General features: G+C 40.0%; 1 protein-coding gene across 1 annotated transcript in view; it reads right to left on the bottom strand.

Moving 5' to 3' along the window:
• Positions 1–6,716, bottom strand: part of MAP2K1 (mitogen-activated protein kinase kinase 1) — a 70,700-nt gene extending 63,984 nt beyond the window's left edge. The window contains exon 1 of the mRNA XM_019725605.2: positions 6,102–6,716. Coding sequence (XP_019581164.1) covers positions 6,102–6,181 — 80 coding nt within the window. The 5' untranslated portion in view covers positions 6,182–6,716. The remainder of the gene's footprint in view (positions 1–6,101) is intronic.
• Between the last annotated feature and the right edge of the window lie 7,123 nt (positions 6,717–13,839).

Here is a 13,839-nt window from a genome sequence, read left to right on the forward strand (position 1 = left end):
ACAGCAGAGATGTTCTTCCCAAGCACATGGGCTTCAGCTGGCCTTACTTTTCACCTGAAGCTGTTCTCAAGAGACAGCACCAGTATTACTACAGCAACAAACCAGTAGAAGCATCCAAGTTCAAAACTACAAAATCAGTTACACCCACTTCAAAAGCCCCTAGTTATCATGGGGCACATCCTTGAAAACCTGTAAGAGACCCCCAAAAAGCACATCACCCGATCTCAACCTCTTTGTTCCCTTCCTTAAAGGCCGTCACACTATAACAGGTGTGTGTCCCTTACAAACACGGCAGAATTGCTGATGCTATAAACTATGCTCTCAATGCAAAACTTAGGTCTGAGTGTTTCAGGGTTAACTTGAAACGGTTCAAAATCCAAAATCTGTGGATACCACCAAGAACAAGCAATGCACCCTCCTGTTTATTTAGCACCTTATGGTCTTCGAAGCACTTATCTTATTTAATCTTCACAATACTCCTTCAAAGTAGAAACTATTCAATCATTTAATCAACAGATATCTACTGAGTACCTACTAGGGGCCAGACACTGTTCTATATACAGAATAAGGAACAAAGCCAAGCCCCCACCCTCAGGAAACTTCCATTTTAATGATGGGGGCAGATAAATACTTGTACACAATGCAATTTTACTTAGCGGTAAGTGCTATAAAGGAAAGGAGAGCACAGCAAAGGCGTAGAGAAAGACAGCGAGTGCTTTATTAGAGTGATCAGGATGTCCTCTGCGCGGGGACATTTGAGCAGAGGTCGGAAGGAAGTGAGGAAGCAAGTCATGTGGGTATTTGGGAGAAGAGCATTCCAGGCAGAAAGAATGGCAAGTGCAAAGGCTCTGAGACGGGGATGGGCCCACCCTACTTCAGAACAGCACGGAGAGCACTGTGGCTAGAGTGCATGAGTGAAGGGGACAGTGGGAGAAAACAAAGGACCTTATCGCGTAGGGCCTTGTAAGCCATTAAGGTAAAGACTTTATAAACCATTATTATCTCCACTCTACAGGCAAGGAAACTAAATGTCAGAAAGTACGAAGGACTTGCCTAAGGTCAAAGAAAAAGTGAGGTCTTGAGAAGTACCCTGTGTTGCTATTGTGATTTCTCCGTAGGGCTCAGGCTTATCCTCATGGAGATTAAGTGTTTTGTACAAAACAAAGGAAGATTAAGTATGTGCCTCATCTTGGAAGGAGAGGCACGGTACCCTAAGACCCAGCAATCCCATTTCCGAGTGCATTCACTCCACAGAGAACTCCCACGCGGGTCCAAAGGAGCTACACACAAGGGTGGTCACAGCCACACTGTGTAAGGCATCAGGGGCTGGAAACAACAGGGGTCTTATTCTAGGGGAATAATGAGTGAGCTGTGGTACGTGCACGCGACGGACTGCTCTGCGACTGAGAGAAATAGTGAACTATATGCACAGACAGCATCATGAACAGATCTCAGAAACGTGGCATTTTTTTTTTAAAGATAAGAAACTGAAATAAGAGTTTGGGAACAGGAACACTGCTCCTGTTCAAATATTCTGGTTCTTTTCCAAGAAGACCCCGGCCCCCAGTGAAGATCAGTGTGACCATGTGATATGCTTTGGCCAATAAAATGGGAGCAAAAGTGACATGTGTCACTTGTGGGCAGAAACTTTAAAAGCCAAAATGTGGTTCACAAGATTCCCTTCTCACATAAGCATATCTCAGAGATGGTGCCTCCATCAGCCTGGTCCCTGACAGCATCAAAATAACAGAGCTTCCCACTGACCTGGAAGTGTGTTAAGTAAGATTTTGTTGTTGTTACTTCAACTTAACCCAGTCTATCCCGACTAATGCAGATTTACAGTACAATAACATTTTTAATAAAAATTGAATATATTTAAGGTATACAACATGATGATTTAATATAAGTAGACATAGTGAAATTATTACTACAGTCAAGCTAATTAACCTATCCGTCTCCTCAAATAGTTACCATTTTAGTGTGTGTGTGTGTGTGGTAAGAACACCTAAAATCTACTGTTACTGTAGCAAATTTCCAATATTCACCAATATTCAATACCGTATATTAACGAGAGTCATCATGCTATACATAGATCATAGATCTAGACTTGTTCACTCTACATAATTGCAACTTTCTACCCTTTGACCAATAGCTCTCCATTTCCCCCACCTCCCCATCCCTGACAAGCACCTTTCTACTCTCTGCATCTGTGTATTCCACTTTTTTAAGATTCCACTTATAAGTGATACCATGCAGTATTTTTTTCCTATGTCTGGCTTATTTCACTTAGCATAATGTCAATCAAGTTCACCCATGTTGTCGCAAATGGCAGGACCTCCTTTTTTCAGGCTGAATAATAGCACAATAGTATTCAGCACTCTAAGCACAGAAACATACAAAACAATACTATCTACCTCACAAAGGTACACATATACCTCACAAATGGGTAGACTGATAAGGCTATACATTAAATACCCTAGAGTGAGTGAGTAGTGCCTATGAAAGAAAAGCAAATGGGGGTGGGGGAATAAGAATAAGAGGGAAAATAAAAGAAAAAATGAAAAGGCATAAACAGGTTTGTTAAACACATTGTACAAATATTAGAAATTTCATTCACTCACCGATTCACTCAACAAACATTTATGCACTTATTTATGTGCCAAGTACTATATTCTATCAGTGAATCAAAAAAAAAGCAGCCCTATGCTTATAGTTTATGGCGTACAGAAGAGAGAAATATTAAAAAAACCGTAAGAAAAGATTATTGACAGTGAATGAGTGTCATTAAAAACTGAGGTGCAGGGTGGCCGGATTGCTCAGTTGGTTAGAATGCAGTGCTCTTAACAACAAGGTTGCCGGTTCGATCCCCACATGGGACAGTGAGCTGCGCCCTCCACAACTAGACTGAAACAACTACTTGACTTGGAGCTTATGGGTCCTGGAAAAATACACTTAAATAAATAAGTTTAAAAAAATTAAATGGTTTTAAAAAAAAAAAAGCGAAAAACAACTGAGGTGACATGAGAAAAAGGGACCTACTTTAGGTAGTCTGTGAACATCTCTGAGGAAATGACATTTAAGTAGAGAGGTGAAGATTGCTTCCTTCCTGACTTGGGAAGAGGAAGGGATGATTCACTCCAGGCAAAAAGGAACAGCATATGCAAGGGCCTGATGGGAGTACGGACCATCCCACCGAGGAAGTGAAACAGGACCAGCGTGACGGAAGAAAGGAGCAGCAGAAAATGTAATCAAAGAAATGGGGGTGGGAGCCACACAGTGGCTCAGAGTCTCATAGTCCAATATAAGAAGTTTGGATTTTATTCTAACTGCAATGAAACCATGAAAACATTTTAAACAGGGGAATATGATCTTATTCCCAATTAATTTCATTCCAACACTTAGCACCCTTCCAATATGATCATATGTTTTTTGCAAAACCTGCAAAAGAAGTGTTTTTGCATTCATTTTCTTCGAGCACGTCCCAGAACCTGCATAAACTTCAGGTTCCACGTAACCTAGCTCTGTCTGAACGGGTTAAGTGCTACGTTCAGACAAGGTGCCAGGGAGCCACAGAGAAGCAATCTTGCCAATTTAATACCAATAGTTCTTTACTGTCAATGGATTTTTTTCTTCTTTAGTTTACACTGTAAGATAATGTTCACAACTGTGCCCTGATCAAATCACGGAAATCATGGTAACAGTGGCTTTGCTTGAGAAACACTCTCAAAGGTGAAAGATGAAGATGTGTACAGCTTCTAATACCACCCCCTGCCCCATTAGTGCCAGAAAATGTAGTGGAACAGTCCTTGTTTGTCTCAGGCAACCTACACAAAGATGCCTCCTATTGTAACACAGCAATGAGTCATGGAGGTAGATGCAGATGGCACAGAAAACTAAGCAAGGGAGAGTCATCCAGAAGCAAAGGCACTTTAACACACACACATATCCACCGGAGGAATGAAAATTACCTTCCAGTTTCCTTCAGCCTTCTCAACATTTATCCAATTATCAAAGGCACTAACTAACGTTTATAGAAGATTTACTACCATGTTTCCCCAAAAATAAGACCTAGCCGGACCATAATCTCTAACCTATCTTTTGGAGCAAAAATTAATATAAGATCCAGTCTTATAATATGTAAGACCCAGTCTTACATTAAAATAAGACTAGGTATTACATTATATTAGACCCGGTCTTAAATATTATATTAAAATAAGACTGGGTGTTATATTAATTTTTGCTCCAAAAGACGCGTTAGAGCTGATGGTCCGGTTAGGTCTTATTTTCGGGGAAACACAGTATGTATTAGCTTATTTAATCTTCACAACTACCCTAAGTCAGTTCTATCATTAGCCCCATTTTCACAGATGAAAAAACTAAACCTAAGCCCTAGAAAGACTAAAAGATTTGTCCCTAGTCACAAAACTACAAGTAAGACAGCCAAGTTTCAAACTTAGCCTAACTCCAGAGTCCAACCTCTTAACCACTGTTTAGAATCTCCCAGTCCTACCCAAATTTTTCTGCCATCAACTTCAGGGTAGCTTCTTCTTTTCCTCTCTGTATAGTTTTCTGTTAATGAAATTTCCTCCCCTTTGCAAGAATACAGCTGTAGTGTCACAATTAACAACAGAATGAACAGGTACTTCTACTTAGTACCTTCCTCCAAATCAAACAGGAGCAGAATGATCAGGTCACAACATTCAGCCAGAATTCACTGTGTTCAAAACAAAAGGTCAAAAGTTAGTCCTGAAAACAGTGACAGTTACTAAGGAATCCCCTGTCTCTGGGGGTTTTCAATCTGTTTTAAGGGGATAAAATTCTGTGCACTAAAACTAAATGAACGTTTGCAAAGCAATGCACTGACCTGTACATGTCAATATCATGCAAAACAGACACTACAGGATTGAAGAGGGTTTGTTGGGAGCAGGTGTGAAGAACCTGGCTGAGCTCACACCACAGGTCCACCACTGGCCTTAGGATCACTACAGGGATGGACAAAGTCACCAACAGGTCCCTGGCCTATGAAAATCTAGAGAGAGGAAGGAAGGTTACAGAAATCACCAAAGGGCAGAAGGTTCAGGCCTGCTCCATTCACTTAATCAGCTAGCTTCCTAAAGTCTCCCGTGTGCAGGTAAAAGTATAAGAACCAAATCTTTCCTGGTTTTTTCTCCAGCTAGCAGGGTCTCTCTCCCCTACACAGTCATTCCTGTACCTCACCCCAAACCAAAAAAATTGGGTGAGCTCAGAAACCCCCATGAAACAATCTCATTAGAATTTAATGTAATCGAGTGCTGGTTTGTGAGCGACCCTGGAAGCTGCAAAGATGGAGCATCTTGTGTGTAGTATTCGTGGCCCTGGTGCTCCTGTGTCAGGAGTGTGGGGATCACGGCGAAGTAACAAATGCCAGGAGAGGCACTGGTGAGGAGTGATTTGCAGAATGCAAGAATGAATAAATGAGGGAATGAAGGACTGAATGAATGAAGTCAGATGAAAAGGAAAGCCGCTCCCTATCAGACGGGATAGTTTCCAGGAAGAAGGGCAAGGACCAGGAGCTCCCAAAGTTGGTAATGGAAGAGCCTCACGGGGATGTCGGTGTACACACGCCCCCGCTGGCCAGGCAGCGGGCCGGCAACCAGGCATTCCCGGCCCACAGGTGTCAGGCACCTAGGTGAGGATGCTCTAGTTGGTCCCAACTCCACTCCATACCCTGAGCCAGTCTCCAAGATGCAGATAACATCTTAATTCTTTCCAAGAATGTGTTTCCTTCTCCCCGTTACAGGCCAGAATCCCATAGGATCGAATTCAGATAACAGCGGGGGGAGGGGGGCGGGGCAGTGGGTGAACCAACGTTTCATTTTCTTGCGGCCAGGGACGACTGAAGGGGTCGGGAAAGGGGAAAAATCGAGACTGACTGGTCTGAACCCGGAGCACAATCAGTGCTTAGTCACAGATACCACAGCAGCCGGGAGTTCCTCGCTCCTGCCATTCCGAGACGTACGTGACGAACTCGAGCGGAGCTCGGCGCGCGGTGCACACGCTCCTGCACCCCCGCGGGGACCTCGCCAGCCCAGCCTGGCGGTCGCCGCCCACCCCATACTTACTCCGCCGAGCTGGTCCCGTTAACCGCGGAGCCGTCTGGGGCCGGGTTCAGCTGGATGGGCGTCGGCTTCTTCTTGGGCATTTTGAACCCAGGAAAGGCGCTTCCAACTCCGAGGGGAAGGCGGCCCCTCTGCTTCCTCCCTCTACGCTGTCCCGCGACCGCCACGCGGGGCCAATTCGGAGTCGCGGGCTTGGGGGCTGCTTTCGAGGGGGCGCGCCCCGCGCGGTCCCCTCAGCGCCGAGGAGCTGGTGGCGGTCTCGCGGGACCCCCACCCTAACTCGCCCAGGGCTCGGCGCACAGGGAACCGAAGGGCTTCCTCGCCGGCGCAGAGCGGCAGCCCGGGATTCCTTCCCTCTTTCCCTCAGTCAAGCGGTCTCCTCGGGTTCGAGCGGCTCCGCCGAGCGCGCACCAGAACCCTGCTCCAACCACAACCCGAGAAAGTACCGCCACTGCCGTCGCCTCGCTTCTAGCCGCTCCGCGAAGCGGTCCCTGGGAGGGACAGGAGGCGGGGGAGGGGTGGGGAAGGGGGAAGCCTCGCCCCCCGCCCCCCACTGGGGCTACTGCCTTTTCCACACACCCACTCGGGTCCGCCCCAATTGCCTCGCTGACAGCCAATGGGAGCAAGTCTCGGAGGCAGATGACGCGGAAATACGTCACGGGGGCGCGGCGCGCTGCCCTGGGGGCGGAGTCCGGCGCGGGTTGCACAGCGCCCTCTGCTGACCGGAGGCAGCCAGGTAGACCCTCCGGGAAAGGACGTCATGCATCCTGGTTCCCCCAGGGAGCCGTTGTGTTGAGTTTATCCGGGACGGTACCCTGCTGACTCCTCCTCTGTAGTGACTGGAGCTCCGGGACTAAGTTACATTGACAGAGATGAAATAAAGTAAAATAAATAAGGTGAATAACCCCTTCTCATGTCCAGAGGAGAGGCAGAGTGGGAGAGTAGAAAACTTGTTGACAGACTCCTTGTGCCTAACAATGTGGTGTGTATATATATATATATATATATATATATATATATATATATATGTATATATATATGTATATATATATATATATGCATATAATGTATAATGTACATATATATATATGTATATATATATTACATATGTATATATATTACATACATATATATAATACCACTGATCTACCGATGAGGGTACAGTGAGCTGAATACTCAGTGTTGATGAGGTTGTAAATTGGGGCAATCTGTTTGAGAGCAGATTAGTAATGTTTTTCAAAGCCTTAAATTAAAAACCCTTTCATCCAATAAGCCCAGCTCTATGAAACTTGAAGAGTAAAGATGAGAATAAAAAGCTTAATAAGATAAAGGAGGCACAATGCCTACTCAAATATGGTCATCCAGTTTTCCCCATCCCCTTTGCCCTTGCTAAAGTAATCCTAAAGGCATTAGGTGTGCAGAAACAAAGTAAGCATCTGCAACTGGTGGTTCAGAGCAGGGTGTCGGCCACTCAAGCAGGGAAGGCTGTAGAAAGTGGAGAGGGTGAGAAGGGCGTGCCCACCAAGTAGGCAGCCCTCCACTAGGTCTTGCAGCCCTAGAACCAAGAGGGGAGGCATGGCAGCTTAGATGGGGGCCTAAATATAATTAAAGATAATATAGCCAGATTTCTCACTGTGGGAAAGAGAAGTTTCAAATCAGGAAAGGAAGGAAAGGGAAAGAGAGAAAACCCTGTGGTGTTGTTTTGGAATTGGAGGTATTGGTGTGAACACACAGTTTTCAATATATAGGAAAACATGTAAATGTATGCATGTGTGTGTGTAGATGTCACTCTGTATTTGTGTTAAATATGCCAACTTTTCATATCAGAGTAAAATAATAAACATAAAAATTTATTGAAACTAATTTTTTCAGAACAATGTATATTGAGGAGCAAGGCAGGCTATCTTAAGTCTAGTACAGTTTTATATTTACTGGTGCAAATGAATACTGGTGGAATTTTGAGCAATCAATTGAGCTTTTCAAGGCCTCATTTTCACCCTGTGAAAAATATGAAAGTCCTCCAATACTGAAATATTATGATTCTGTGAATGCTGCTGAGGGTTGGCCTCCACTAAGTGGTATTTCTAAACCCTCATTGTAGCTTGAGGAGTCCGGATCAAGAAATGCCCTAGTGGTTTAAGTTTGTTAGAATAGCCCAAGATAGGAGTTTTCCTTATTTCCATTTCAAATAGGCAGTGATTCATCAATCCTGTCAAATTTTCCTAAGTGCCTAACATAAATGCTGACCATATAGACAAGAATAAGACTCAGATATATGTGTGTGAACTAGTGACTACCATGTGATAAACACTATGGATTAGACTGGACCGTATGGAGTTGCCGTTTGTACATGTAAAAAGTGCTTAGATTTTGGCAATTTCATATGGTTCATCCCATACGTACATATCATAGTGAGATCACAAATGTGAGGAACCAAGAAATACAAGGTCAACCAATGATGAAAATGTATCATGAACTGAGAGCTAGGTTTAACTCGGGAGTCTATGAGGTCCAAAATCAAATAAAAGAAAACAACAAACAAACAAAGGAGCATGAATTTGAGAAAAAATGACCTGGATTTATTCCAGTTCTGCCTTGGACTGATTACTTTCTTTCTGGCCTCTGCTAACTCATCTATAAAATGAGAATTATACTACGTACTGTACCAGATTGTTATGAACATCAAATGAAATTGTGAAAGAACAGTGCCCAACATAGGGGAACTAAATAAATGGTGCAAGTGGTGGATTTTCATCATGGAAACATAATCTGCCGGAAGGAGAATAATTAATAGAGGCTTTCTGGAAAAAAATTTGATTTTCAGTAATATTCACACACTTTGACTCAGTAATCCCACTTCTATGAATCTCCTGTACGGAAATTAGGAAAGCTATGTACCAGAATGGTATTATTTAAATAGCTAAAATCTGAAACCACCTAAATATTCAACAAAAGGGAAATTATTACATCATTTATGATACACCCATGTGATGGAACATTGGTCAAGAAAATACTGGCTTTTCTCTCCAGAAATTTCAATCAGTAAGCAATTTTTTGGACAATCGTTCTGGAATGTTATCTATTTTCTTACCAAGGAAGAGAAAAAGTGACTTGCTTAGTGTCAACCTGTGTTTATGTAAACACTCAAAGAAAAATGTAAGTGGAATGAGCCAGCACTGGGCCACCACCATTTTTGGTAAAATATAATAAAGTATGTAGACATCTGGGAAATGTCTAGGACTTTCATTTACATAGAATATTCAGTAAAAGGCTTAGGGACAACTGACTGGCCATTTGGGAAAGAAATGAAGGTGACTCTCTAGTTTACTCCTATGTGAAAAATGAATTATAGGTTCATCAAAGATGAAACAATAGAAGTTCATCAGAAAGCCCATCAGAAAAGGAACATCAGAAAATAGTTTTTTAAAATTTGGGATGGAAAAAAACCATTCTAAGCAAGAACAACCCCAAAAACCATAAAGGTAAAAGATTGATAAAATTAACCTCAAAAATATTTAAAATTTCTCCATGGGGGAAAAATGCTTTGTACAAAGACATAAGTACACAAGTGAGAAGTTGAGAAAACAAATGATTGCAATATATATAACAAAAGTCTAATTTCTTGACTATAGAAAGAATTCTTCCAAATAAAGAAAAAGGACCATCCACCCAACAGAAAAATGGTCAAAGCACATAAATATACATAGTTCATAGAAAAAGTAATAAAGTTTTAAAATATATGGGAAAATGTTCACCCTCATGTAATAGAGAAGTGCAAATTAAAGTTAGATATCACCTTTCACTTCTCAATATCAAGTGTGTGTGGGGAGGAAGCACTCTCAGACACTATTGCTAGGAGTATAATTGCTGCAATATTTTTAAACGGCATTTTGGCACTGACTTTTTTTTAAAGTCCCATAAGTGACCCAGCAATTTCACTGTTAGGATTTTTCCCTACAAATTTACTTAGACATATGTTCAAAAAAAGATTATTTAAAAGCATGTTCACTGCAGCAATATTTAAAATCTTTTTAAAAACTGGAAACAACTCCACTGTCGAGAGGAGAGTAAATTATGGCATGCAATTAAATAAATTATCATACATTTGTACAAAGAAGTACTATACAGTCATTCAAAAAGAATTAGATATACTTATCTATGCTGGTATAGAAAGATCTCCAAAATGTGTTATGTTACAAAAGAAAAAACAGAGTACATTGTGTATGATGGTCCTATTTGTTATAGGAAAATGGATATATTTACATATATGCTTTATATAATAGAAAAGTTCTGGAAAGACACAAGAGAAACTGTTAACCGTGGTCCGCTCCAAGAAGGAGCCCTAAGAAGTCTGGGAGTAGACTAAGGTTTCCTTTTCATTTGGTATTGTTTGAATTTTTATTATATATAACCGATTCAATTAAAAACAACATTAAACATTTTTTTAAAACATTAAAATGGGAATGTAAAATAGTACAGACATTTGGAAAACAGTCTGGCAGTTTCTCAAACTGTTAAATATAGAGTTAATATATGACTCGACCATTCCACTCCTAACAATATACTTAAGAGAAATGGAAATGTACATCCATACAAAAACCTGTACATAAATGTCTATAGCAGCATTACTCATAAAAGCCAAAAGGTGGAAAGAACCCAAAGGTTCATCAACTGATGAATGGGTAAACAAAATGTGGCATATTCATACAATGGAATATTACCCATAAAAAAGAATGAGGTGCTGATCCATGCTACAACATGAATGAACCTTGAAAACATTATACTAAGTGAAAGAAACCAATCATGAAAGACCATGTGTTATATGATTCCATTTATATAAAATTTCCAAAACAGGCAAATCAATAGAGACCAAAAGCAGATTAGTAGTTGCTTAGGGCTTGGTGGGGCAGGTGAATGAGCAATCGTAGGATGATAGCTAAAGGGTATGGAGTTTCTTTACGAGGTGATGAAAATGTCCTAAAACTGACTGTGGTGATAGCTGCACATCTTTCTGAATTTATTAAAACTATTGAATTGTACACTTTAAATGGGTGAATTGTATGTTATGTGAACTGTTTCTCCATAAAGCTGTTATTAAAACAACAGCAACACGAACAAGTAAATTCAAGGGAAAAATAAAATATAGTCAAGACAGTAACGAAGAACAAAGCTGAAGGATTTACACTACCAGATATCAAGATCCATCTAAAGATTGAGTATTTAAGACAATATGGCACTGGCATGAGGACAAATAGGCCAATGCAGTAGAATAGAGAGTCTGGAAATAAACCCGTATGTATTTGATCACCCAGTTTATGACAAAGATGGCAACATAGTACCGCGGGGGAAAGGATGTTCTTTTAACAAATGCACTGGGTCAATGAAATATCCATATGGAAAAAAATAAGTCTTAACCCCTACTTCTCTCTTTACATAACAAATCAACTCTAGATGGATTATAGAACTAAAACCTTTTAGAAGAAAATATTGGAGAATATCTTCATGACAGTAGGGTAGACAAAGATTTCTTAAACAAGACACACACAAAAACACAAATCATAAAGGAAAAATGTGATAAATTGGACTACATTAAAGTTAATTACTTCTGACCTTCAAAAAGGGTAAAAAAGAGAGAAGACATTTGCAATGCATATATTGCAAAGAGAACTTATATCCAAACTGTATAATATTAAGAACCCCTACATGTTAGCAAGAAAAAGACAGACAATCCAATAAAAAAATGTGTAAAAAGACTTGCACAGGCACTTCATAAAAGAAGATAACCAAATGGTCAATAATCATGAAAAGATGCTGAACCTCTTTAATTATCAGAGAAATGCAAATTAAAACCATAATGTGAGTACTTAATGCCACTAAATTGCACATTTTAAAATGAATAAAGTGGTAAATTTTTTTGTTATGGATGTTTTACCACAATAAAAAAATACACACTTTGGTGGGAGTATAAATTTGTGCATCTAGTTTGGAGAACTGTTTGGCAATTTTGACTAAAGTTGAACTTACATCTACGCTATGACTCAGTGATTCTACTCCCAGAAACCAATATACATGTTCACCAAAAACCATGTACAAGAATGTTCATAGCAACCTATTTGTAATAGTTATTAGGGAAACAACCCAAATGTTCATCAACAGTAAATGGATAAATTGTGGTAAATCTGTACAATGGAATACTCTTTATAGCATTAGGAAAAATACACTATAACTACTTACAAAAATATGAATGAATATCACAAGCATCCTTTTGAGTAAAAGATGTTACACACAAGAAAGTAATACTACTATATATCCCGGGGATGCCAAAAAAATGTATACAAGTGGACACTTTGGTCAACATTGCTCAAGCAGTAGTTCGCCATAATCAGAAGCGTCTGGACACTGATGGTAACCACTTTGAGCACCTCTTGGAATTGCAGAAGTCAAACGTGATTTGTATTCATCTTTTGTTATCAGTATATATTGAGTATTACAATTTTAATACAATTTTCCATTCTTAAAATGTGTATACATTTTTTTGGCAACCTCTATATATAACACAGGTGTATTCCATTTATGATTTATGTACTTTTCTGGGTGTGTGTTTCTCCTTCAATAAAACAATTACTAGAGAAAAGAAAAAAATTCACAATAAGAATTTTTTCCCTCAGAAAATGGGACAGGATGACCAAAATGTATTTTTATTTGTTCTGTTTTTCTTTTTAAAGTGAAAGAATAACATAGGCCTTTCTTACATTAAAACATTTATATCTTCTGAATATTTTGTTTTTGTTGCAAATTTTGTGGGTTTTTAAAAAATTATATAACTAATACCAGCTTATTGTGTTAGGGAAAAAAACTAGAAAAGCATAAAAAAAGATCAGAAAAACCATTCTTGATACGTTACTCAATGATAACTTCTGTTTACATTATGAGCTCCTGTATTTATCTTAGCCATACTCACACACAGTTGATAGAATAGGGTTAGTGAATTTTATGGTATTATCAATTTATGAGTTTTATTTTAGCGGTACATCCGTATTTGCCTCTTACAACTTAAGATCTTTTATTCTCTTACTATGAAAAATTCAGTTGGGATATGCAAAATTTAAAAAATGTCTAGTTATTGCAAACAGAAGTCATTTCATATGAAGAAATTTCACCTTATATTTTCTTCTCATTTTAGTACCGTATTTTCCTACTTTCTAGTCGTGAGAGAACTCTGACTTTATTAAATGCTTTACTATCATTAACTCTCTTTGCCAAGAATTCATTCTGCTCAGGTTGGGTCTAATATTTTAAATGTTTAAACAAATTGCTAAGGAATACAATCCTTTGTCTAGATATTTAAGCCCCTGTGAGTTTGGCAGCTGTTCCTATTGAGTCACTGAGTAAAGGGTGACAGTGTGAAGGGTCACACTACCCTCCCTTCCCACTTCAGAGGAGGTACATCCGCTTCCTCAATTCTGGATGTCAGACATTCTGAGTGCAGTGAAGCCACTGGGTTATTTTGGGAGCCACTTTTAATGGTCACTTGCCCTTCATTTAAAGGAAAAGATGCCTCAACAAGGTGAGGGATGATGCAATTTCAATCGTTCTCTAAGGATGTGGCTTACACCAGACAGGATGTCAGATCTGGCACCTTTTTTTTTTTTGGAGGAGAGGGTAGGGACCTTGCCCTGGCTTGGCCTTTGAGAGAGGAGACGTGGTACTCTGCTTTTCACCCTTGGGCAGCACAGTGAAA

Source organism: Rhinolophus sinicus, linkage group LG03, assembly GCF_036562045.2.
Source record: "Rhinolophus sinicus isolate RSC01 linkage group LG03, ASM3656204v1, whole genome shotgun sequence".
Lineage (NCBI taxonomy): Eukaryota > Metazoa > Chordata > Mammalia > Chiroptera > Rhinolophidae > Rhinolophus > Rhinolophus sinicus.